Source organism: Oryza brachyantha, chromosome 11 (assembly GCF_000231095.2).
Source record: "Oryza brachyantha chromosome 11, ObraRS2, whole genome shotgun sequence".
In the NCBI taxonomy this organism is placed as follows: domain Eukaryota; kingdom Viridiplantae; phylum Streptophyta; class Magnoliopsida; order Poales; family Poaceae; genus Oryza; species Oryza brachyantha.
This window is the reverse complement of record NC_023173.2, coordinates 11842049-11867854: the sequence shown is the minus strand read 5'-3', so window position 1 is coordinate 11867854 and position 25806 is coordinate 11842049. Positions and strand designations below refer to the sequence as shown.

Here is a 25806-nt window from a genome sequence, read left to right as displayed (position 1 = left end):
AATTACACTTAAAATACATTTAGTAATAAATCCAATCACAACAAAGTAAATAATTATATAAGCTTTTTAAGAAAACACATAGTCAAACATAACCAAAAGTCAACTACTTTATCTATTAAATACGGAGGGAGTATATTACAACCAAATAAGAACACTATAATCAAGCATTCTAGATATATGGGCATGACATAGTTGTAGGCACATCATATTTGAAGAGAATAGAGAGAACACTGCAGTCCAACTTCAATCAGCACAAAATCTTCCTGGCTTCAGCTTTAAGATTGTTGGCACAAAAAGTCAGTTTTCTATCTGATACCATTTCTAAGCTGGCACAACTTAATATTAAATAGTAGAGTGCTAAGCATCTCAGTCTTAAAGTGGCTACTGATCTAATTGGATGCTAATAAATGGGTACAATGATTAGTGAAGCCAGGCTGAATGGGAGTCAAGCAGTTAACAGGCTCAGTCTGAAGAAGAGGGAGGAATGTCCTCCGCGATCCCTTTACCATCAGCAGCGTCGTAATAGAAGAAATTCTTGATTGGATCACCCTTACCAGATATTGACTTAATCACCTCCTGTTAGGTCAAAACAGAGAATTAAACAATGAGCAGTATGTATAAACACTAATTACATTCCTGTTTGGAATGGAAGAAATCCACGTTCCTACTGCTTTTGAAGTTTCTCGGCAAATTTATAGTGTTTGGATCCTTTCAGACATCTCACAAGGCTGCTAAGTAACTCAAAAAATATTACAGAATGTGCAAATCTTTCTTCTGCTAGTTCTTCATTGTGTATGATTCCTAGAACTATGTATGTGGCAAAGTTCAATACAAATTTGTATTCCACCAAAAGACTGTAGGTATAATTTTTACACCTACCAAGAGGTATCCAGTGAGAATACTGATCAAATTCCAAGAATATCACCTAATCATGGCATCACAGTGAACATGATAGGCATTGGATATCCAAACATGCGAGGTTCATCACTTGGGCCTCAGGCTTAGAACTACATTCATGGTTCCAAACTGTGGTTGAGGTAGGGAATAACTAACTACAGATAAGATAACACAGCACTTCTGCTACCTTTACAACGCTCTTACTCAAGTATGGCCAAAGAGTCTACCATGGCCCAATTGGACCTGCAGGTTGAGGCCCACGACCAGGTCAAGGAATTTGCCCTCAACCAGGGGCTAGCTTTCATGATTGTAAATTGAGTTGGGTTTCAATATGTCCGAAAGACCTGCTAGGCACTTGATATGTACTTCATCCATCCCAAAATGTAAACATTTCTAGAATTTGAATTTGGTACCACAATAAGCATTTCTATCACTATTTACAGTACTATTTGTCCCATCAATCACTTCTCATTCAAAATTCTTCCCATTTTATACCCATCTACCATCATCTCTATTCATTCATCATTTGAAGGCAGTAGGCACTGAGGGTCTTTTCTCCTCAACCTTAATCCCTTCTAAACAACCTAAAAATGCTTATATTTTGGAACGGATGGAATATTTTTTAAGTTGAGGGACCCAAGCAATGTGGTGTAATAAGTCAGACAATAAGATCATGAAAGTTTGAATTACCAGAGGAATAACATGCCAACACATAGTATTTGTTGAGAAGATGTTTTTATAGGGAAGTTATGCTTTTTAGGAAAATGGTTTATTGTGCAGTAGTTCAGTTGATGCATTGAGTTTGCACCTTAAAAATTTAGTAATAGGGAAAACAGTGCCATTACTTCCACCCTACTCATCAGATCACCTGCCCAGCTGCTTCTGTGCTTGCCATTGCAAGGGGGGAGAGGCTGTGGGGGTGCTGACCAGGGCGTGCAAGTGAGCATGTGGGGAGGAGTCTTGCTAGGGGAGGTTGGAGAGAGGGAGAGAGAGAGAGATAGAAGCAATTAGAGAAAAAGGGCACAATTGTCCATACACCACATAATTTTGGTTTTAGAAAAGCAATATGGTTGAAAGGTGATCAAGAGGTATGACAATAGGAGGGTGTTATAAATTGTCATCTAGTCTGAGGTCATATACTCAATTTTCACATCCAAGTAATGAAATAATGGTAACTACCTGGCCAAGAATGCCGCCAAGGATTGCACATACAGGAGGATGTTGCTTCTTTCCAGCTGCTAGCAGGCGTTCCAGGAGAGCAGTAGGAATTTGAGACTCACTTAAAGACTGCAGTTTGCCACACTGTAAAAAATCTGAAGGATATGGCGCACACTAAAAAAAACAAAAACTTATATACCATTCTGTCACACATGTCCTTCCTCAGAGCCAAAACTGCAGGTAGATCAGAAAGTGATGCCTCACAACAACTGTGGCCTTCAGATAATTCATAGTTTTCCAATACTGCAAAGGAATTTCAAGTGGACAAATGGGCGGGGCAGGAAAACACAAGTTAGATAGCTGGGTAATTTCAGTTTTCAATTTTGGGGAGGTAAACTTGCACTAAACAGTCCTCAACAGTGCTGTATAAGTCTGACATCCTCACTACCTCACCTCTCATGGCAAAGTACAATTTAGTTGTTTTTCTTGGTAGATTCTTCCAGGGTACAGAGATAGCTTCCTGCATTATCATTTCCAATGTTGAAAAAAACTGTTAACATTTCCAAATTGAAGCATCCAAGATGGTGTGATATTAATATTCGCTTTCCATTGGATGCTCTTTACCCTCCAGACTATGAGGGCTGTGGTATCACTATTGCAACAAATGGAAATTTAAGTCACGATACACAAAGACAAAGCTAAATAATTATGGTTAACACACTACATTTCTTCATTCTTCCGGCAAATTTTTTTTATTTTTTAAACCTTTTTAATAAATAATTTTATTGCTAAACCTCCAGGAAAAATATTTCCACCGTATGAACCTTTTACGCACGCCACCAATATTAGCGTGGCGAAACAGCTTGCCACGCCATTGTCGGTGGTGTGACAGCATTGTCTTGCCACGCCACTGACATTGGCGTGGCAAGCGCCATGCCACGTCAACCAGGCTGTGTGACAGCGTTGTCTTGCCACTCCACCAACACTGGTGTGGCCAAAAGGTTCAGTTTTGAAAAAAATTTGCTTGGTGGTTTAGTAATAAAATTACTTGCTAAAAATGTTTATTTAATAAAAAAATTTCACACATCTTCTAGTGTAGATATGAATTCCAAAACTATTACCCAAACATCGATAACATAGAAAAGAGGATTCTTGTGGAACCAATTTAATTAACATAGGAAATGAAGACCTCCAGTAACAAGGTACTCCCTCTGTTTCATTAAGTCACTTTGGGTCCCTCTGTTTCTATAAGTACTTTGGGTTTGTCCTAAGTCAAAACTATTCAAGTTTATTTAAGCTGTACAAAAATGTACTAACATCTACAACACCAAATTAGTTCCATTAAATGCACCATTGAAAGTATTTATATAGTATATTTATTTTGTGCTGGAGATGTTATATTTTGGTATAAACACGGTCAAACTTAAAAGATGTTTGACTTCGGACAAATCCAAAGTGACATAATATGAAACGGAGGGAATATGTCATAACCAGATAAACAAGGGAATTGTTGCTGCTCTTTGAAAATAGTTGACAATAGGTTGTACCAGGATTGATAAACCTAAGTCACTTACCTGAAGACTAGGATATGTCAGCTCCATTGGTTTGGGTTCACCTCCAACCTTCTGAGAAAAGAAAAAAACATACCACTTCAAAAGGTACTCAGGATCCAAACTACTGAAGCAATGAAAAAATTGTGACACTTAAAAATGGTCATGCTCTCGAAAGCATTAGAGCTTATCTAGACATAGTGATTGAACCAAAAGTAAAGGTGCATTGCAAGATGAACCCTTTCTCCAAAATTTCATATGCTGGACAGTGCTACGATACTCTATTTTAAGCACCATAACTAAGGAGTTTTTTGTATCTCCATTTAAATGATAGAGAAAAATAATAAATACAACTAACTTGGTGAAAAAACAGTGAGAACAGATTACCACACCAGTACACATTTTACTACAAAAAAGGAAAAAAAAAACTGTTGCTTTGCACACTCATGAAGTTAAGTGTATTAGGTTTAATAATACGTTAACATGAAAAATCTGCCAAAATGAGATAAATTTTGAGTTCAAACATAACAATATAACATAGAAACAAAATTAGTGACTATACAGCATGTAAAGAAAAGTATCAATAAGTTATAGCACACAAACTACATGCATGTAGACAGGAAGGAATATTGGAAGTAGATTAGCAGAACGACAAATATTATGGAGAATTTAACCAATTCAAGGCACATGTGCAGGCATACTTAGTGCTTAAAAACTATATATATAACTGAAAAAGAAATATATTATAACTGAACTGACAAATCAATAGCACATATAATGAGCCCATATATAACACATACCTGAACGTAGCTATGGTTCTGTAGATCAACAAATATTTCACCACAGGAATCCTTGCACTCTATGGTGTAGAATGCAATATGCTTGGTTCTTTTCCGGCAGTGGCCATTAATTAACAACTAAAATAGTACAACACATGCAGAATTGTTGTGAGCACTACGTACAAGAAAGGAAAATTTATTGTTGCGGTAATTTAGTTTAAAAGTACAGCTGAGTGACAATGGAACTTGCAATAAGCTTTAGAACTAAAATGGGAAAAGAATACACACCTTTGTTTTAATAGACTCGCAGCTAACTACAATTATGTCAAACTTGTCAAGGAATTCTCCATCAATTAGTGATGGATCACCTGCACGAAATAATGAAAACAGAAGAAATTAGTTTTTTAGACGATGTTGAGAAGAGCTGAAGAATCACAGTCATGTCATGGCCAGAGATGAACATCAGAATCTCCCAGTAACATATATGCGGAGTTCTTGACATAACCATAAATTGTAGTAACATGGCAACTGCATGTTACTAATTAAAGGATTTTCTTACTAGAACTTTCCTTGTTAAAGTAACAGCTATAAAAAGCCTATAAGTGCAAGATTACACATTGAGAAAAAGGATATCTTCCCAACAAGTGTCAAAGATGAAGCGAACAGAACAATTCAAGAATGCAAGAAAGCATGCCACTTAACATATTTCTAATTCTGGCATCCAAACCAATGAAAATAATCAGACTAGCTCACCCTTTTCAACCGCAACTCGGACCATTGGATTGAAATCTTTGAGGGACTCACAGCAAACCTCAGCTCGTGATCTACCACCATATACGTTCTCATCATGAGGAATTAAGAAATTTGCCTCAAGATCATCCTCTGTGACTAAATGATCATCCATCAAGGATAAACTGCCAACTCCTGCTAGAACAATATTCTTGCAGAACTACAGAGTAGGAGAAACAACATTTAGTGTATAACTCTGACTTCAGTTGTGAGTTACGATTTATATTAAGAGTAAATTCCACTTTGCACCACATAGATGGCATCATGGTATCTTGTTTCACTTTGCACCGGGTTTAGCACATACTTTCAGTTGACACCAGGATATATCAAATAAGTTTCACTCTGCAATAGGTTTCATAATATAATTGAAGGCAAATCTTGTAAAATATGGGAAAACTTACGAAACTTCTTGAATTTAGACCGTGCCTCACCAGTTTCATTTGAATTTCAATATAGCCTGATGTAAAGTGAAAATTTGTGCTAAACCTTGTGCAAAGTGAAACATGGTGCACTGGTGTGAAGTACAATGTACTTTCTATTAATATATATACAGCAGAATTGAGGAACTTAAGTACTTAGATGACTAAACATTGAGAAGTAAAAGTAATAACTTTACAAGATGGTCCAACAGGGGTCCTACAGAACAGAAACACCAGCCAAAAAGTAAACACATAAACATTAAGATTTAATCTCACAAACAGTGCATCCATAGCACTACAATTCGACATGAGCAGCAAAGCAATAATGAAATTAATGCTTGGTAACAAACTAAAAGCAACAGCTAAGAATGCACAGCTATCACTCCACAACACAACAACTTAATTTCAATGCTTGAATGCCACAACAATATCATGTGGTATAAACTAGCACAGACACGCAACAGTTGGAGTAAATCTCTAGTTACTTACCTCAGTAGTAGTACCGTTCACGCCGCATACGAGCACATGAGCTTTACTTAGCCTGTTCCAAGTAACACAAATACAGCAGTCAAAACACAGATGAAAGACATGAAAAAAATTCTTTCAGAAGCCAAAAGAAAAACGATTGATGTATCTCCATTGGGCCGAAAAACATTTCCCCACAAGCAAAAACAATTTTGACTTACAACAGAGAAACCAACCAGAAAACATGCTCAATTTGGGGCAAGTTAGGGGGAATTTAACAGAAAGCACCAAACCGGCTCCAAAAACAAAAGAAAAATTGAAAGGAGTATAGAACACACAAAATACGAAAAAAGAATATCGGATATTTGCGTTCGCATCAAAATACAGACCCATGGGTCTCGAAATAAAAAAAAAATAAAAAAAACCTTGTGTTCAAAAATAAACCATGAAGCCCCGAAATGGTCGATTTTTTTGGTCAAGAAACAACAGCCCAACAAAATCTTCCCAACATAAACAAGAGCAAAGCAAGTAAAAGGTGGGAGATGCAGCGGCGGCGGCGCACCTCTTCTGGGCGTCAACGCCCCACACGCGGATCTGGCGGTCGTAGAGCGCCGTCTCCTGCGCCGTCAGCTCCTCCTCCGCGCCGCCGCCCCCGCCGCCCATCGCTGCCAGCGCCTGGATCCCTAGCCTGAGCAGCGAATCCTCCGATCAGCAACAAAAGCCAGCGGCTGGAGCACACCGGAGCAGCAAACAGCAAGGGAAAGAAAGGGTTTTTGGTGGTGTTCTTGGAGGCGATGCCCCTTTTTTCTATTTTCTTTTCCCTTTTTTTTTCCCAGGATGCGTATTGGGCTGGGCCTTGGGCCCCCTGGATGAACGGCCCAGTTAAATGGTTACTGGGCCAGGCCCAATGGTGAACGTTGGAAGCAAGAAGCTTCGTCTTCTTTTTTTTTTTGGGGGGGGGGTGGGATAATAATCGTGCTTCTGATCATATTTTAAAGTTTAAATATCAATTTTACCATGTTTTCAACATTGCTCATTTGATCCTTATCCTTATTTTCAAAGATAAAGTTTCCGTCAAACTCTATTCCGTAAAGTCAATCTAACAATGTTAAACTCGAAGTCAAAATACCATTTATAGTCTTTCTCAAAGTTTTGTTTGTGCCGGATTTCCACTAAATTTATCAAGGTTCAATTAAACAAAATCCTAAGTAGGATACAAATAGTCAAGGGCACAAGTGACATTATGCCCTGATTTTAACACCGTTAACATTCCAGTTTTCTTTTCGAATAATGGGGTCAAATAAGCAGAGTCAAAAAAACATGGTCAGATTAGCGGTTAGAATTTAATATAGACTCAAAAACACAATTGCCCCTACCTTTTTTAAAAAATAAGTTGAGGGTAAAACTTCATATCGAAAGCGTGAGAGAATAAAACAAAAAGGCATAAAATAATCTCCAAGCCAAGATACGGGTCCGTTGTAATGTTAGTAGTTATAAGGGAAAATCAGTTAGGGTTTTTGTTCGTTATGGACTAGTAATAGATTATTGATGCGTATTGTCGGCTTGATTATATATAAAAATTATATATCTTGAGAAGTAAACTTTATAAATAACTTAAAACAAGAGGATTAAATATTTTGAGCAACAAACTTAACATATAACAGCTTTAAAACAAGTGGTCTGATAATACTACAGTAGAAGATAGTTTTCTTTTCTTGAGAAAATGGGTTTTTTAGCCTGAAGCAAATAATCCGTTTTAGTAATCAGACGACAGATCTGAAAAAAGAAAAACAAAGTACCTGTAATCCTTAGGATCAGAACAGGCACACATATATGCGTAGCAAGGACAGTTCTTTCCTTATCAACTTCGCAAAACACGACCAAATTGCCCATAAAAAACGACGAAACAAACCAGACTTGGATATTATTTATCCTTCTCTAACATCATAAGCATATAATAAAATTATAAAATGTGTTGCCATCCAAGAAAACTGTGGCAACGAACCAAACACACGTTTCGGAATTTTTTTCGTCACACACATACCTGCGAAAGAAGGCTATCAAATTGGCCACAAACTTGGGCAAATCCATCACATGAACAAAGCAGCAGCAGCAGCAGCTGCTCCTGTGTTCTTCAGAAAAAAGAGATGCTGCGAATGAGTGCTGCATCTGAAAGAAAAAGAGGGTGGCTTTTAATCTGAAGACTCTTCGTTTTTACGATCGAGTGATTAATTAATTGTGTGCCTGTAGAAATCAAAAGACAGCAGGTAGCTAAACAGCCAGGAAAGATTTTTTTTAATTGTTTTTTATTTTTCTTTTCTTGCTACCAAAAGAGAAGAGATTTGATTTTTTTTTTGTTGGCACTCCACAAATTAGGGTTTGATTATTTGGTCATACATAATATACTTATAAGTGTTAGCATAAATAGTTTGATCACGACAAAAATCATCAAATCATCATAGAGATCATTTTTGCACTAATTGCTGTAAATTTGTGGATCGATATCGTCAAAAGGAGCAAAGCAACGCACATTTGGCCCATTAGCAGCTCATTTGCTATTACTGCTCCCTCATCAATCCCCAAACATGAAACAAATGCAAGTGAGAACTGACACAGCTAGCATGCTAACTGATGCTAATGAATATTCCCTCCATCCTAAATGTTTGACGCCGTTGACTTATACACATTTGACTATTCGTCTTATTCAAAAAATTTACATAATTATTAATTGTTTTTATATTATTTTATTTATTGTTAAATATACTTTTATGCATATATATATATATAGCTTTACATATTTGACAAAAAAATTTGAATAAAACGAATAGTCAAACATGTGTAAAAAAAATTAACGGCGTCAAACATTTAGGGACGGAGGCGGTGCTAATTAACATCCTGCGGAGTGGTAATATAATACAGTTCACACAGTAATTACAGAACATGGCTGCTGCAATGCAACAACACAGGATTCTCCCCCAATAGCTATCTAGATCACCATGCCTGTGGGCTATGGCGACCTGGCAAATAACCTATATGTTTAGGCTCAAACACTTGGCAAATTTATATGTTATCATTGCTCCATTAGCCCTTGACCACATTTTAATCATGCCTAATTTAATTTAAGAGGGAACATCCATCAAGCAAACGAATTGGATGCATGGATCTTTCTCCAATATGCTTGACATCTACGACAAGGCAGGCATGGTCCTAAACCTACACATAAACATTGTGTTTTCTCCAGTGATTATTACACACACATATAAATTTGTCATGGTCCCTTGCCTGTGTGCCTAATTGTCTATCAGTCTCTCTGCAAGTGCTGACAAAGCATATGCACAGGGATACACACATCGAATCATTGATGGAGAACAGGAGTTCAACTCTTCAGAGACTTCAAATGGGACAATCAATTGATTTTCTGCCTAATGCAAACAACTTGGACAAAATTAAATGTGCCTAAGAGATTAAGAAAGTCTTGGTACTAGGAGATTAAGAATTAAGTTGATCATACAACTAGGAGAGTGAAGTACGCCGATTAGGTGTAATTTTAGTTCCTAAGACAGACAGCCCACTAGCCCAGTGTATATATGGCATCATTTCAAACTAATTAAAATTCCCCAAAAGCACTAAGGTGTTTTTAAACATAATGGAATATGTTTATACTAAAGGAATTTTTTAAACATAATATAATTGAATCTACTAACCTATGTATGGTGACACTAGGTGTCATACTCCTTTACAATTTTACAACCTAATTAATTGACAGATCTGATTCTGCACTAGGTATAATTAAAGATTTTTACAATTTTATGGTTACAATCCTACTTAGTGACCTTGGATTCAGGATCACGATTTTTAAATTTTAACAGCCTTAAACATAATCCTCTGAATCAAACACATTTGGGTGTGATTGGATGCAATCTTTGAATCATGAGAGGGTGTGTCCTACCTGCTGCCAGTTCCCCTGTCCTAGCTAGCCTTGCTTGCTTATATATCATCAGTGTGCTAATTAATCATCTAGGTCCACAGCCACACATGTTAATTAAACCTTATAGGTCCCTCTTAACAAAAAATTTAAAATTATATGATGAAGACTAACGTGGCGCATAGAACATGCAGCAAGATGACTGTCCTGATATATACTGATATTGATCATGTATTTTTTAATAAGCTACGGGGTATATATATACTCTACGGTGGTTAGGTACATGCGTACGTATACACTCACAGCTAGCCTGAGTTATCTACAATTTTTTTCTGCAATAAATTAAAGCTTACTTAGAATTTGCTCATGTATGCACTCCAATTGGCAGTCATTGCAAAATCATTTGCCAGAGAAGATGGTTGCTTTAATTAGCTTCAAGCGTTCAAGTGCAACCTGAGAAAGGAGGGTAAAAATGACCAGATTTTTTTATTAAAAAAGTTGAAATTTTAGAATTATGAATCTTGATTGACCTATTTTTAATACTGTATTTTAACTCTGAAACTTATAGGCTTAAAAATTTGATGATTCAAAGGTCCACAAAAAGGCTAGCTCTATTTAATTTTGTTGTATATATATCCCTCAACACTATATATTTTTGCGGTATGTTACAACCATGGTTCCAAATCCTGCCAAAATTATCCCAAAATAATTATAGTCACTATTTTTTTTTCGAAAAAAATATGGGCTAAACCCATTCAGAATTTAAATCAGCTTTGTAAAATCTCATTGAGATATCGCTATCCAGGCCCTAGCCGAGATTAATTTTCTTTTTAAAAAAATCCTAAGAAAGTATCCCTGTTCATCCATCAGATCAGGTACTGATTTTGTTGAAAACCGAGAGGCCAAATTAGCGAATTCAAAACGTTGGGCCCAAATTTGGGAATGAACTTTACCCAGCACACACTGAACAAACTTCTCTGAAAATTAATGTAAACATGTGTGTACTCTAAGTTTCTAATTAAATAAGAAACAAACACCTAGTTGACACACACACGAAAAAGATAATAGAAATGAGTCACACATATTCACGCCAGCACCGGCCGTATGCAACAATACCACCATTTGGCATGAACAAAGAAGTCAATAATGCAAGGACAACAGTATTAGGAACTAAACTTGCAAGTGGAATTTGTTTTGGACTTTTGTTGTGTTAAGGTTTATTTGCTTCTTATTTGGGGGACTTTTAATTGTTATTCAATTGCTACTTTAGTTTGGCTGCTGGATCCATGATTGAGTTGTTGGAGAAAAATCGGTTGATTAGACAACTTTTAGTCTTTTCCCTGAGTAAATTAAGGGATGCTTAGTGGATCCTGATGTTGATAGGGGCTTAATCATGAATAATGACCAATTAACCAAATTAAGGGATGGACTCTTGATGAACAACAAAATTGGGTAGATTTATCCACTGCATGTCATGACCTACGTACAGAACTACTCAGATATATTATTCCTCCACGTTTCAGGAGCAAAGCACAGTGTGAGTTTTTGTAATTGACGCTAAAGAGCATATATGATTACTATTTTTTTTGTCAGGAATTCATTAGAAATTAATGTGAGAAGAAAACTAAAATAGAGATAGGAAACATCGATCCTACCCAAAAACATAACCCACACGCAGAACATTAAACAAGAGGCACGCAACATAAAAGCCTTACAACCACGATCAAAGCAAAAGACAACAAGAGCATCAAGGTCATCTTTTAGCTTTTTAAAAGAAAATACCAAATAACATATTTATAAAAAAATAATTTAAGAATGAAACTTTATATATGTATTTTAGTGATATAAGAGCAAATGCTAAAAAATAAACTTGGAAGGACTCTAAATTTAAGGTTGAAATTCAAATCTTGGCTTATACTACCTCCATCCCGAAATAAGGTCATTTTTCAGTTTTTAGATACAATTTTCTGACTCTTCGTCTTATTTAAAATTTTTTTGCGATTGATATTTTTATTGTTACTAGATGATAGAATATAAATAATACTTTATGTGTGACTAATTTTTTTAAGTTTTTATACAAATTTTTCAAATAAGACGAATAGTCAAAGCATTGGACATAAAAATCGAAAAATAACTTTATTATAGGACGGAGATAGTAACAATCAAAAGGACGGGACCATATATCTTAAAATATTTATTCAGCCATGAACCACAAGGCTTCTTCTTTTTCTTACTGCCTGGAACCATCGTTTATCATCCATGCCTTTTCACTTATGTTTGCTTATAGGTCCAATTTTAAATTTTAGAAACTAAATTCAGAGTTGATTTTAGGTTTTTTCCATCGTAGTTTATTTTATTTTTAGATTACTATAGAAGTTTTATTTATAAATTATTTTTAATTGAATAGGCCAGTTGACTTGTAACCGAGAGAACGGCCTTGTTAGAAACACAATCATCACAGCCATGCTTCCTTAGCTCCCATGCCACAAGCCTAATGAGAGAATTCAAGCGCTACCTATGTTCCTTAGGAACCTATAGTTAACAGCAGCAAGTGATTAGGGTGCAGGGGTCCCTTTACCCCCCCCCCCCCCCCCCCTTTTTTTTTTACTGAAATCGCGACCCTGCGGTAGGGTGATAATCGCACAATTATTATGGAAACCGTGAAAACCACGACAAAATCGAGTTTTAAAATTTTGAATTCAAATCCACCGCTCTCCTGGGTTTTGAACAAAAAACATCCGGTTTTCCACATTGTTCACATGGTTTTGACTAAAAACTGTGAGCAGTTAATTTCGAGGGAAATTAAAATGAAAAATACCTACATTTTATTAAAAAATATATGTAAAAATAGGAACAACTATTCTGATACATAGCTCACCTTCCCAAACAAGATCTCTCCACCATCTAGCCCCTCATTCACTGATTCAAGTAAGCACGTATGTTAGAAAAGTACCAGCTGAAAGAAAGAACATGCAACTACTTGACATAGCAGACCCGACAAACAACACTAACAAATAAGTTATTTTGGTTTCAAAAAAAAACAAATAAATTATTTCGAATGAACCATACTTACTTGATAGCTGGATTTACACGCAGCACTACCTATATATTCTAACTATTCAAGTGTGAATGAAAGAATAAGGCCGCGTTCAGGGTAGGTTAACTTACTCGGCATAGAAATAAATAGAAAAACATATTAATATGGTTTTTAAAGACAACTTTCCTATAAAATTTTTTTGCAAAAAGCACAATTTTAACAGTTCGGGATGCGTGCGCACGAAATATGGGTCGCGAAAGAGAGGGTACGAACGGAGCTAGGTGGTTTTATCAATAGGACCTTCGGTTTAACCATGCCATTTAAGACCTTGTTTAGTTGCTAAAAATTTTTGGTAAAAGGGTCACGTCGAACGTTTGACCGGATGTCTGAAAGTGGTTTTTGGACAGGAATGAAAAAACGAATTTTCTAGCTCGCCTCGAAACCGCGAGACAAATCTTTTGAGCCTAATTAATCCGTCATTAGCACATGTTGGTTACTGTAGCACTTATGGCTAATCATGTACTAATTTGGCTCAAAAGATTCGTCTCACGATTTTTCCATAATTGTGCGATTAGTTTTTATTTTTATCAATGTTTAATGTTTTATTTAAGTGTCCAAAGATTCGATGTGATGTTTTTAGAAAAGTTTTTGGGAACTAAACAGGACCTAAAGCGAGAAAAAAAATTCAACGAAGTGATACATATGCACACATGGCTACAGTCGATGCTTAAGGAGTGCTGAGTTAATACGAATTTTGCCCTACTCAAACCTTTTTGCCAAATTATATACCATCTCCGTCTTTTCGCTTATACTTATGTTTATACTTATAAGCTAACATATGATTTGTCAACATTAAATTTACAGTAGATTTTTTGTGAGAGGGTTTTATCGTAGCTTATTTTTCAGTATTAGCTTTTAGATCGCTAAAACACATATATGAAGGTTTTACTTGTAAATTATTTTTTATTTAGAAATATATCGTTTGACTTTTTCCTCGATATGCCAAACGACCACCCTCTATGTAACTACCTCTGTTTCACAATATAAACTAGTATTTTGCTATATTCATATAGATGTTAATAAATCTGTACATATATACAAAGAATATACATCATTTTAGACATATAGCTAAAACGTCTTGGGATATAAAATGGTGGGAGTATTTGATATGCAGCAATATCCAAGTTGCCAAGTAATTAACACCTTTTGAATACCGTCGCATAATATTCGAACAGTGTTTTCTCCAAATATTTTTTTTTAGCCCGTAATATCTCCACGAGGCCACTACAAGTCATAAAGCATATATTTTCCAAAATCCCAAAAGAGGCTGGTACAAAGTGGGAAAAAAAGGTAGTAACTCGTGCGAAAGCTAGCGAAACCTATTCGGATGCAGATGCGTGTGCCTGCATTTATGTTAATTCTTAATAAGATATTCCATAGCTAAGTACACAAACATAAGTCAGGTTTAGACTGGAAAAATTATTGTGACTTGACATGCCATGCTTAGAAAACACCTCAACTTGGGACCAATTATGAATCATGCAGAGCAACTTGGGCTTTAGAAATCACAAGAATATATACGAAGATGACTAGTGAACAATATGCTCAGGTTATCATATATCATACACCATGCATGCACCACAGGCTAAGTACTTGTGTGTTACAGCTCAATTGTTGGTTAAGCTATACTAACCGTTTTTTGTGAGCAACTGCACATGTCACAATAGTACCTTCATTCTCATATCAACAATAATTCATTAAGAGTTTGTCCTAATTAATATTATCTTATATATAGCTGGAGACCTAAATTACTGGTACTTCTTCCTGCATAATCATTCCATTGCAGTGGTAGATTAATTCAGTGCTATAAAACGGGTCATCCATGATCCCTAATGTTATACTACATGTTTATATGATAATGTTTGTTGTAATGTGATCTCATATATTGTATGGGTTCCCTACAAAATGGATAAGAACCGGTAGAGAAGAAATTAATGTCTCTAGATTGGAAGTAGTCAAAGATAGAACAAGTTAATTTATTTATTTTAAGGAAGAACCGTTAGATTTAGTAAACGATCAGGTTACCTAGATAATACATGGGCTCACAGAAACCTCCCATATTTTTATGTTAGGATAGTTAATTTGATTCCCACTTACATCATGTGCGAAAAAATTGACAGTGAAAACCAAATCCTCTAACATAGTGTTATAGAGATGTGGTCGTTGACATGTGGACTCATGGAGGTGGGTCCCACAAAATTAGCGATCATATCACAGCAGATGTTAGAATCTCAATCCATGGTAGTGTTGGGCACCTACTAGAGATAATGGGTGTTTCCTGTTTGGATAATACTACTTACACAGCTAATGTTTGTAATTAATATAAATACGTCAGAAATTATTGTTTAATTTACTAGTTGTTATTGAAATGTTAAAAGGATTATCTTCATCGATAACCCATTTATATTAGTGAAAATGACTCAGTCTCACTAGCTTTGTTCACACGATTCCTTGAACCGTTAGAGAAAACAATTATGAAGTTACAATTGTCTCCTTGTGTTGTAGTGAATGGGGGTGATTATTTGGTATTTTTATGGGAAAAACCAGACGAAATATTTGCAAATGAGAAATAATTTATAAATAAAATATTTATATACGTATTCTTAGCGATCTAAAAGTCAATGCTATAAAATAAATTTACTGAAAAAACCTCAAAATCAACTTCAAATTTAAAGTTAAAAATTTAAATTTTGGTATATAAGCATAACCAAGCGAAAAGACGAGGGTGTTATGTCTAACTTAGTTATCATAGATGCTCTCTATGGCCCTTTGAAAAGTTTAGGTCTTCAAAATGAATTGATCTCCTCAGACTTAATATTTTGCCTTTTTGAGGAAAAAAACATTATAATTATTACAGATTGTTATGCTAAAAAAGTACTCCACTTTATATAAAACAATTTACAGATTGTTATGAGACGTTACGTTTTTAATTGAGGACTCTATAATTGGTATCATGCATACGATTGCTTTTATTTTAGTTTTTTATACCTCTCGAAGCAATCTTAGGATGTTAATCATGTCAAATTACTAAATAAGTAATAAAAGGCTCTACGGTATCACTAGAAAAAGAAATGGTACAGTTAGTAGCAACCAATATTTTCTTTTGAACAATCCATATTGTCTACTCCCTCTATCCTAAATAATTAACTTTATTTTTCACCCGTCCCACACATATCAACATGAAAGAAAAAAAGGGAAAAAAAGAGAAAACCCTCAACTTTATCAAATCTCATTGCAATTGTCCCTCTAGTTCCAATGTATTTATTTCCTAGTTTTACAAACTATAATGCAAAAAAATGAATTTATTTAAGACAATAAGAAGAGGTAAATGTGATCTTATTTTGAGATGGACGAAGTAGATTCTATATAGAAATCTCCAAAGCCTAGTATACGGTTATATGATACAAGTCATAGTAGCCATTAATGTAACTTTGACCATAATGTTAGATTTAATTGGGTGATTAGATCAATTAAATTAATTAAATCAAATGAATTTTAAGGTCCATTATGCTAAGAGTTATATGTTTTCAATTCCTCACGGGTAATAGAGAGCAACCTGAACCATTTCTTAATATTAATTTTGAAGTACAAGATCTAAGCCATTGATCATTGAAATGAACTGACGAAACTTCTTGCGGTCCTTAGCTTGCAGTCAAGGTTGTGACTGTAGGTGATCCAAATTCGTTCCCTAGTTGTTTTCCCATTCCAGCACCTGCATGCACACTCGCTGGGAGAGCATGCTTTTGAACCTCTGCCTCCATGATCTTGCACTGAGAGGTGGAGGTGAATCAGGTTTTTGTGGAGTGCAACACACGACTGCTCACTGATTCATATGAATGACTACTTCGACTATATCCTTATCATATCCTTATCTTCATATGAATGACTACTTCGACTATATCTTTATCATCATATGAATGACTACTTCGACTATATCCTTATCATCATGGCTACTGGCAACAAGAACAACCTCAACACCGATAATGGGAGCGACAACGGCTCCATAAGAAGAAACAACAATGGCAGTGGCGCTTCTAGTTATACTTCTAGTGTAGCTGCATCCTATGTCTTCTTCATTCTCTCAAATAATGTTTTGATCGATTTGCTTCTATGCATAAATGCGATAGATATGCATGTTCCTTGTATTTTCCAATAGTGCATGTCTGTTTGGTTTATCTTTTTTTATGAGAGTATATTATGGTCTATACCATTATCATGATATACAGTATCTTTTTATGTAATTTACTTTTATTAGAATGAGGGGGATATGCTTCCATACTGTTGTACAGTAGACATAAAATATGGAACACAGCAAGTTTACTAGTAGTACATTCCATAGAAACTATAGTTATCTTGGTAAAGTCAGGTGCAAAACTACAGATATTAATGATTTGCTAGACATGCTTTGAACTTTGAAACACTATTGTTAACAATTCGGATGCATGCTCCTGTTACAATATATGACAATAAGTTAAGCGATCAAAGCGACACCATGGGATCATGACGGAAGGGTTGAGATTTGTTGAGAACACACTGTAGCAAAGTTACTATAGCAAACACTATATTTCCTCCATCCCTACATGTTTGACGCCGTTGACTTTTTTATGCATGTTTGACCATTCATCTTATTCAAAAAATTTACATAATTATTAATTATTTTTATATCATTTCATTTATCATTAAATATACTTTTATGCATATATATAGGTTTACCTATTGCACAAAAGAATTTAAATAAGACGAATGGTCCAACGTATATAAATAAATCAACGGCGTCAGATTTAGGACGGAGGGAGTAGTATAGAAGAAGAAAACCCAGTGCCCAAACTGTAGCAATTATTTGGATCTGTTCGATATAAGAAAATAAATATATGGATTTACATGCAGTTGCTATTGTAGCGTGTATAACGGTACTGTATCTTAATTCGATCTTTTTGCACACTCACAAGTCAAAACTCTTGGATGGTAGTTGAGATAATTAAGGTTGAAGGATTGAAAGATTTTTTAATTTTTGTGATAGTTATTTAATAATTAAAAAATAATTTAATTATTATAAATTTTTCAAATTTGCTTCAGAAAAATCAGATGACGAACTTTTATACATACTAAATATATTTCATACAAAACACACCATTTAAGAGCTTCTAATAATATGTGCCCTATTTACTTTTAACATTTTGATAGCACTAGACTGTTAGGTACCTACATCAATCACATGCACAGCACATGAAAAAAAAAAGTTTGTATGAGCTGTGCAATCTCCTATGAGATCATCATCCATATCCCCCAAGAAGCATCAATAATTTAATTATCACCCAAAAAGCAGTACAGATGGATGTGGACCGGTAGTCATCCAGCAAAGATCCTCAGGCCATGAGGCTAGATTCTGTTTACCCAATTGTTTTGTGCCCTAATAGGGTGAGACAGGCAGAAGAACGAAATATTTTAGAAGAAGATCTAGACCATAAAAGAAACTTTGTACAAAATTCATGTAAAATATTAGGCGCCAAGGGCGCCTGTATGGCTCAAGTTGTCGCACAGCAGGTTCCATTAGTTGTCTAGACAATGCTCAAAGAGATCATTATCGATTGCCTTATCACCGGCTGATATCCCTAGTGAGCCCAGAAATTAGGCTGACTAGATTACCCACTAAGGCTGCATTCGGATAGAGGTTAGTTATCCGGTGCAAAAAATATAATAATAGATCAGTACATGATTAATTAAATATTAGTTATAAAAATTGTAAATAGCTTAATATGAATTTTAAAGCAACTTTTATTTTCGCAAGAAAACACACAGTTTAGCGGTTCGAGAGGCGTGTTTGTGAAAAGGAGAGAATCTGGGTTAGTAATGGGGAAGAAAAACGGGGCCTAAGCATACTTAGGGGTTTAGATGGGGCTAAACTTTTTAGCCTCGTGCCACATCAGATGTTTAAACACTAATTTAAAGTATTAAATATAGACTAATAAAAAAACTAATTTCATAAATGAGTGCTAAACCAAGAGATGAAATTTTTAAGCCTAGTTAATCCACAATTAGAGCATATTTACTGTAGCATCACATAGACTAATCATGGATTAATTAGGCCCAATAGTTTCGTCTTGCGAATTAGTTTAAGATTATAGATGTGTTTTATTAATAATCTATGTTTACTATTTATAATAAGTGTCAAAATATTCGATGGGACAAGGTGCTAAAATTTAACCCTAGCCCTTTGTTTCAAACAGCCTCTGAGAAAGTTTTTACTTTGGGGTATGAGCTACATCTAGAAAAAAAAAATACTTGATTAGCTACCGAAGCGGCTATGGCCGTAACAGCAAAAAGAAAAAAAAGAGCTCTGCCAACCGATCACCTTGGAGATAGGGACTTGTTTGGAATAGGAAAAAAACATAAATCAAGTGACAATGATTTTTAATTTTACAGAAAGATAAACAACAGGATACCTTGAAAAGAGTGTTTGATTGCAATATGGAAAAAAATCATAGTATTAAAAAAGATAAAGGATTCACATGAGCCCTGACCTCCTGGTTATTTTTCTCTAAAATCTCCATAGAGTTGTTCATTCCATATTTCATAGGAATTTAAAAGAAAATGATATGATACAATCCTTTTTCTACCAAAGGCTTTCTTATTTTTCAATAGGACTGGGAAGTCCTCCAAAATTTCCTAGGCTTAACCCTAATCACTCTTGGAATCTTATAAGATTTATAAAATTTAGCTCAAATCTTCGAGATGATGATTAAGCTCAAAGAGAAATTTTATGGTTATAAAGAAAATAACTAGAGGTACTAAATTTTTATACTAATTTTGGTGTGTCTAAGTCCTCAATACCTAGAGTGGGGATAGGCACATGTCAGCCCATGAGTAATTTAGGATCAGCTATAATTCTACGAAATAAACTAAAATTTAATATTAAAATAAAACTTACTGTATTTGGTTGTACTAAATCTACACGTAAATGACCCATAGACCGATCTATGGCCATTAGGTGCCAAATTCTACGCTAGCGAATGCGATATCTTCGGATACCTTCTTAACTATGGTATATATAATTACCCAAAACCTAATCACTTTTGGAATCTGCAGCTAACAATGGTAGCTGAGAGAGAAGGCTGTCTTCCAATGGGAAGCACACACAACACAAGGCCACATATATTAGTATAATAATATTTCTATCTCAAGGGTGTGTGTGTGTGGGGCTTGGCTCCCTTTCATCACCATCCTTTTGTTGCTTTTCTTTCCCCCCCTTCCTTCCTCCATGGGGAAAAGACCCTCCCTAGTGCAGTGCAGTGCAGATTTGCTCCCTTCCATTGGTGGAATTTTAGGCCAAAAGTTGCATGGGATTTTGCATGTTTTGCAGAGGCAGCAAAGGGGAATACTTGTCAAAAGGGAGACGACGACGCAGGCAGGCATTGGTACTTGGTGTCACTCCGGTTGGTAGGCGCGCCCCGGCCACCACTTGCGAAGTCTTTTGCAAAATGGCCCTCCATCTTGCTTGGAACTGCAAGCAGGCCGTGAGGAAAGTTTTAGGAGATTAGGCCTAGTTTAGTTTCAAAAAGTTCCGCGTTTGTCAGTCCCATCGAATATTTTGACACATGTATATTAAATATAGTTAAAAATATAACTGATAGTATAGTTTAGAAGAAATTTATAAGACAAACCTTTTAAGTCTAATTAGTACATGATTAGCCATAACTACTACATGAACTCACATGTGCTAATGACGGATTAATTAGGCTTAATAAATTTGTCTTGTGGTTTTATGACACCTTATATAATTAGGTATCAAATAGTCTTTAGACATCCGATCAAACATTCAATGAGATACCAACAAAAATATTTTTCGCGAGCGAAACAAGCCCTTATTATTGTAGAGTTTTATATTTGTCACTAGAGCTTTACAGATCTGTGTATTATGTATGCGTCTGCCAGTAGTGGAATTTAGCTAATTTAATTTGATGTGGTGTCATTGATTTGACATAAACAAACAATTTCTTCACTGTGTTGTTAGTTGGTGCTAGTGATGATTAGTCAATTGGTCTAAGAGAATAGTGCCCTTAGGTCCATGGAATAATTCAAAGAAAATGAAAGGCTCCAATGGGAATAGGCCACATGGAAGGAGAAAAGAGAGGCGAGGGTAAATAAGGGCACGTAAAAGGTGTCTATTAGCTGACTTTTTTAATCGTCACGTAAGTAAATTTGATGACGTGGAGAAAAGAGATGGAAGGAGAGAGAAAATCTATTATCATGCATGGCAACGGCTTAGAGTTGGCTTTCAGCATTTTTTAATGGAAACTTTCTTACATGGGAATGTGTAAAAAGGAAACTAGCTAAATAAAAAATATTTTATTATATTAATGAAGAGACCACATATGACTCTACTTTTATACGTATTATTTTAGAATAGACTCTGACTCTACCTTTGTACGTATCATTTTAGAATAGACTCTGACTCTACCTTTGTACGTATCATTTTAGAATAGACTCTTGTTGCTGACGTGACTTGAGATAGAGCCCACAATGGGTGTTGAACATGCCCTAAAGGAATCGAAAGCATTTGTGACATTTTTTATCAGCAGTACTTAAGGCATATTGGTTTGGGGAAATTTTAGAGGGATTTTTTTAATGAAAATATGTTTCTGGAATGAGCTTTAAAAATTGAAATATTTAACAAGCGGCAAATGTACTTATCATTCTAAAAGGAATTTTGAAGAATTAGATTATTATGAAAAATATTCCTATATGGTCTTTTGGAATGCCTTCTCCAAATTTCTTCGGAATTCCTTAGGAATGTCTCCAAACACATGAGTTTTTGAGAATTTTCAACATGAGGTCCAACCACTTGGAAAAATCCATTCTGTCTACCGCTTTTCGAATTCATGTTTTTTTCTATGCTCGTTCCAAACGATTGTTTTTATAGTTTTCGTGTTCTTCTCCAATCCATACGATTTGGATTGATACGATATTTTAATTTTCTAGTTTTCCCATTTCTATATTACGAGAGTTCTGCCTTCCAGAGAATCCATAAGAATTCCATGGTACACCGACGATTCAGATGTGCATGCCATTGTCTTAATTAAAAAATCTAACGAGTTTGTTGCACCCAGCAAGTGCCTTCCATCCCATCGGTTCTACAGTACCTGTTCATGAATAAAAGACACCATATTTAAGAAAAAACTTAACATCAAATAGCCACTCATGTTCCCCACCAAAACAAACAGAAGAAAATTAAATGGACATACAAGTTGCATGCATGCCTGTCTGTGGTATACTAGTAGATGATAATTAACATGCCGGTAGTCCGTGATTAAATAAGAGCAATCACCATTTAACAGTGCCTGAGCGTGGTGTACTGTGTGTAGGAGATTATTAAATTTCTGAGAAAGTATCAGGTGTAACTTAACCATACATGCAACCCTTATCTTAAGGAAGAAAATTATACAAGACCACTGTCGTTTCCATGTTTAGAAAAATTTTGCTTATCTACGACCCACGTGTCCACACGAATCTTAGAGCTGGAGCTCCAGCCAAGAAGAATGAGAGGGAAGGAGAAATTCCAAGCAGTTGAGCTAAAGGTACAACCGTAGAAGATGAGTGCTGGTAATCGAGAAGCGGGGTCTTTTCAGATTGTGAAGGACCGAGATCTTACATGATTTTCTTCCATATCTTACACCATTCGATCTACGATGAGCGGTCCAGCTCCCTCCACGTTATAATGCATTGAAAAAAAAATCGCCACATTATATAATTTGCTGACAGCGGCGGTGATCCTTGAGCCAATATGCCAAACCACACATCTTGCACAATCAGGGGAGGAGAACGATCTGGACCACACATCTTAGATCCAGTGGTGTATAGAGGGGCTTAGGTGGTTGGACTGAAGTAGGGTGTTGCATCTGATATCTCCCCTAAATATTTATTTAGATTTAATCTAACCTTCACAGCGCATAACTTCCTTTTAGCTTGGTTTTCATAGGAGAGGTGCAATAAATAGTTGCACATAGTGCAAGATTAGGAAACTGTTGGCATTTCTAATACCTTTTCTTTTCTGTTTGGTGTATCCAATTTAGATTTGCCCCCATCCTAGCTTGTACGTGATATTTGATTCCTCCATTTTATTTCTAAAAGAAAGGTCAACAATCTTGCTTTTAATTGAAAGCAAGATTTCTCCAATTTTCCTCTCTCTCATCGTTAACTCAGGTACCACATCAAATTTTAGTAAATTTCACAAAACTAGATATAACTTTGATCAAAATATCATAAAACTATAGATTTAAGTGTATGTCTCATAATACTATAGATCTAGTACGAATACTTTCACAAAACTATAGATTTAACATCAAATTTATCCTAAAATACAACTTTGCAATTTAAGAAAATAATAGTGCCATGTAGATAGACTTTAAAATCCGTAGCCCATTGGTAACTTTACAACTAAATATATATGTAGTTTCATGACGGCTTAAGTTTATAGTTTTATATAAATCTTACATTAAGTTCGTAGTTTTCCGATAGTTTTGTCAAAGTACCCCTATACTCATTTTTTTCTTATGCGTCAATGCAATTCACTCTGCGCAAACCAACGTAGTACGTGGATTATTGAAATTGCTTAACAATATCCTCTCGATAAAAAATACAAGTCTGTTTCAGCTTTCTCGACGCCTTTTATTTTCATTGAACTTAATTATATAGACCGTTTTGTTTCTTCCTCTCGACACCTTTCGAATGCCATGTATTAATAATTTCATATCGTTTTGAACAACAACACAATCATCGAAACAAATATTTGACTACAATGTACTTTCACATCACATCATTGGTTCGCCAGTTGGGACTGACAATTTGCTACTTCAATGGAAAAACAAGTACTGTACTTCTTTTTGCTAAAAAAAAAAACAACAGAGAAAACTAGATGAAACAGAGGGAACAGTTCTCGTGGAATAAAAACATCAAATTTCTATCGGCAGTACTGACAACGTTCATGGCATGGTTGGTACCTAGAAATCTTGGATGCATGTTGTGCCTTTTTTATTTTCGAGGTTAATTGTAGATTCCATACCGTACATGATATTATATGTCACCTCAAGCTTAATTGGCTAAGTGTGTGATAATTTTGCCCCAAATGGTGTACCATGGCTAGTAGCTTCCCAAGACAAATGTAAACATATTGATGGTGTTTACGATGATTTGGACGCTTTGGTACAAATAATTAAATCGAACGATTCAAAAGTAGGTCGTAGTAGATTTTTTGATTACCCCCTCCGCTCCGCTAGAGAGAAAAAAATGCATATTTACTATTCCACTTACACTTACGAAATCATAAATATAAGAAGATTCAAGCTTGAATCTTTTTTAGTGAAAAAATTAAATATTATTAGATTATTAATTATTTAAATTCAAGTTAGAATACGTCGACTTATATTTCTAAACAGAGTGAGTAGTCACAGATAGGACGTATGATTTTTTTTTGTCGCTGTTCAAATACAAGTCTTTCTTGAAACAGAAAACACAACTCAATAAATAATTTTGATTCACTTATCTGACTTGATTTTTGCTCTCACATGGCCTTTTCAATTGAGGAATTTGAAAATAAATAAACTACATATTCCTGTGCAATATTTTTTTGGGGGTTGGGGGCAGCAGTGCCATTTCAACCAGTTTCTTGGTTCCTATGATAGAAGAGACCTGTATTTGGAACAGGAGGAAGTAAATTTGTATCAAGATCCTTGTGCCTAATTGTAAGTTGTATACTTAATCCTCTGTCTTGCATATTCCTTCCATGAAAAAAATATATATACATTTTCTAACCTTGTTTCCCAAATTGCAATCATGCATCATCGTCCACAAGTATTTTCAGAATAGTGGTCCTGAGCTTATTTATATGGATAATATGTACGGGAACTGATCCAAACAGATTGGAGGATAACTTAATTTAATTAACTGTATGCCCATCTGAAAGGACAATGCCTAATCCATCCACTGAAACAAAAATCCAAAAGAACATTTTGTGGGTTTTTTTTCACATATTCACTCTAGTAATTAAAGTCTAGTGCAACACACCAGAGAGGAGAGGACCACATTATCACCACACTTTCTCCCTAACATCATAATTGGATATCTGGATCCAATAATCATGAATGCACATGAGGGGAAAAAATACTTTATGTGGAACCTTATATCCATTTAACTAAGCTATTTTCCTGCACTTGCCAAGATTAAATCATTGCCTTTACAAATCGTTTGAAACATGGAAATTTTATGTACATAGTAATTAGTAATTGTTTTATTATTTTTGTGAAACACAGACACTCATATCACATCCATTCTTATAAAACTTTAAGACTAGGCTAACATATCTTAAAATTCACAAAATCAGCACACGGATCTCGCTGTAGACAGGTACATCGTTTGCTGCTGCAAGAGTGAAAGGTGCAAATATTTGTGTTTTACGGAATACGAATATAAGGTTTCATAATTTTGTTTGAATTTCTTTCGTTTCATAATTTTGTTTGAATTTCTTTCTTAGCACTGTATAGACGTGCATGCGTGTGTGCGCCACGTGCATTGTCAATGCCTTCACAAAATTGTCTGAAATTCATCGTAAAGCATTCAAAACTCTCCTAAATCATTCATTTTTCTACCACAAGTTCCAAATATTTCACCATTTTTTCTTTTGTGAAAAATCCATCATCTCACCGGACCCCATGCATTTCGACCCCAAAACAAA

At 35.3% G+C, this 25806-nt stretch overlaps 1 protein-coding gene across 1 annotated transcript; it reads right to left on the bottom strand.

Moving 5' to 3' along the window:
* Nucleotides 1–211: 211 nt before the first annotated feature.
* On the bottom strand, nt 212–6846 carry LOC102717102 (SUMO-activating enzyme subunit 1A-like). The gene is made up of 10 exons (XM_006662881.3): nt 6620–6846; nt 6082–6133; nt 5138–5333; nt 4673–4752; nt 4406–4522; nt 3630–3680; nt 2509–2575; nt 2255–2358; nt 2077–2184; nt 212–576 (listed from the first exon to the last, which is right to left on the bottom strand). The coding sequence occupies exons 1-10, from the start codon at nt 6718–6720 to the stop codon at nt 463–465; spliced, it is 990 nt and encodes a 329-aa protein (XP_006662944.1). The 5' UTR covers nt 6721–6846; the 3' UTR covers nt 212–462.
* Between the last annotated feature and the right edge of the window lie 18960 nt (nt 6847–25806).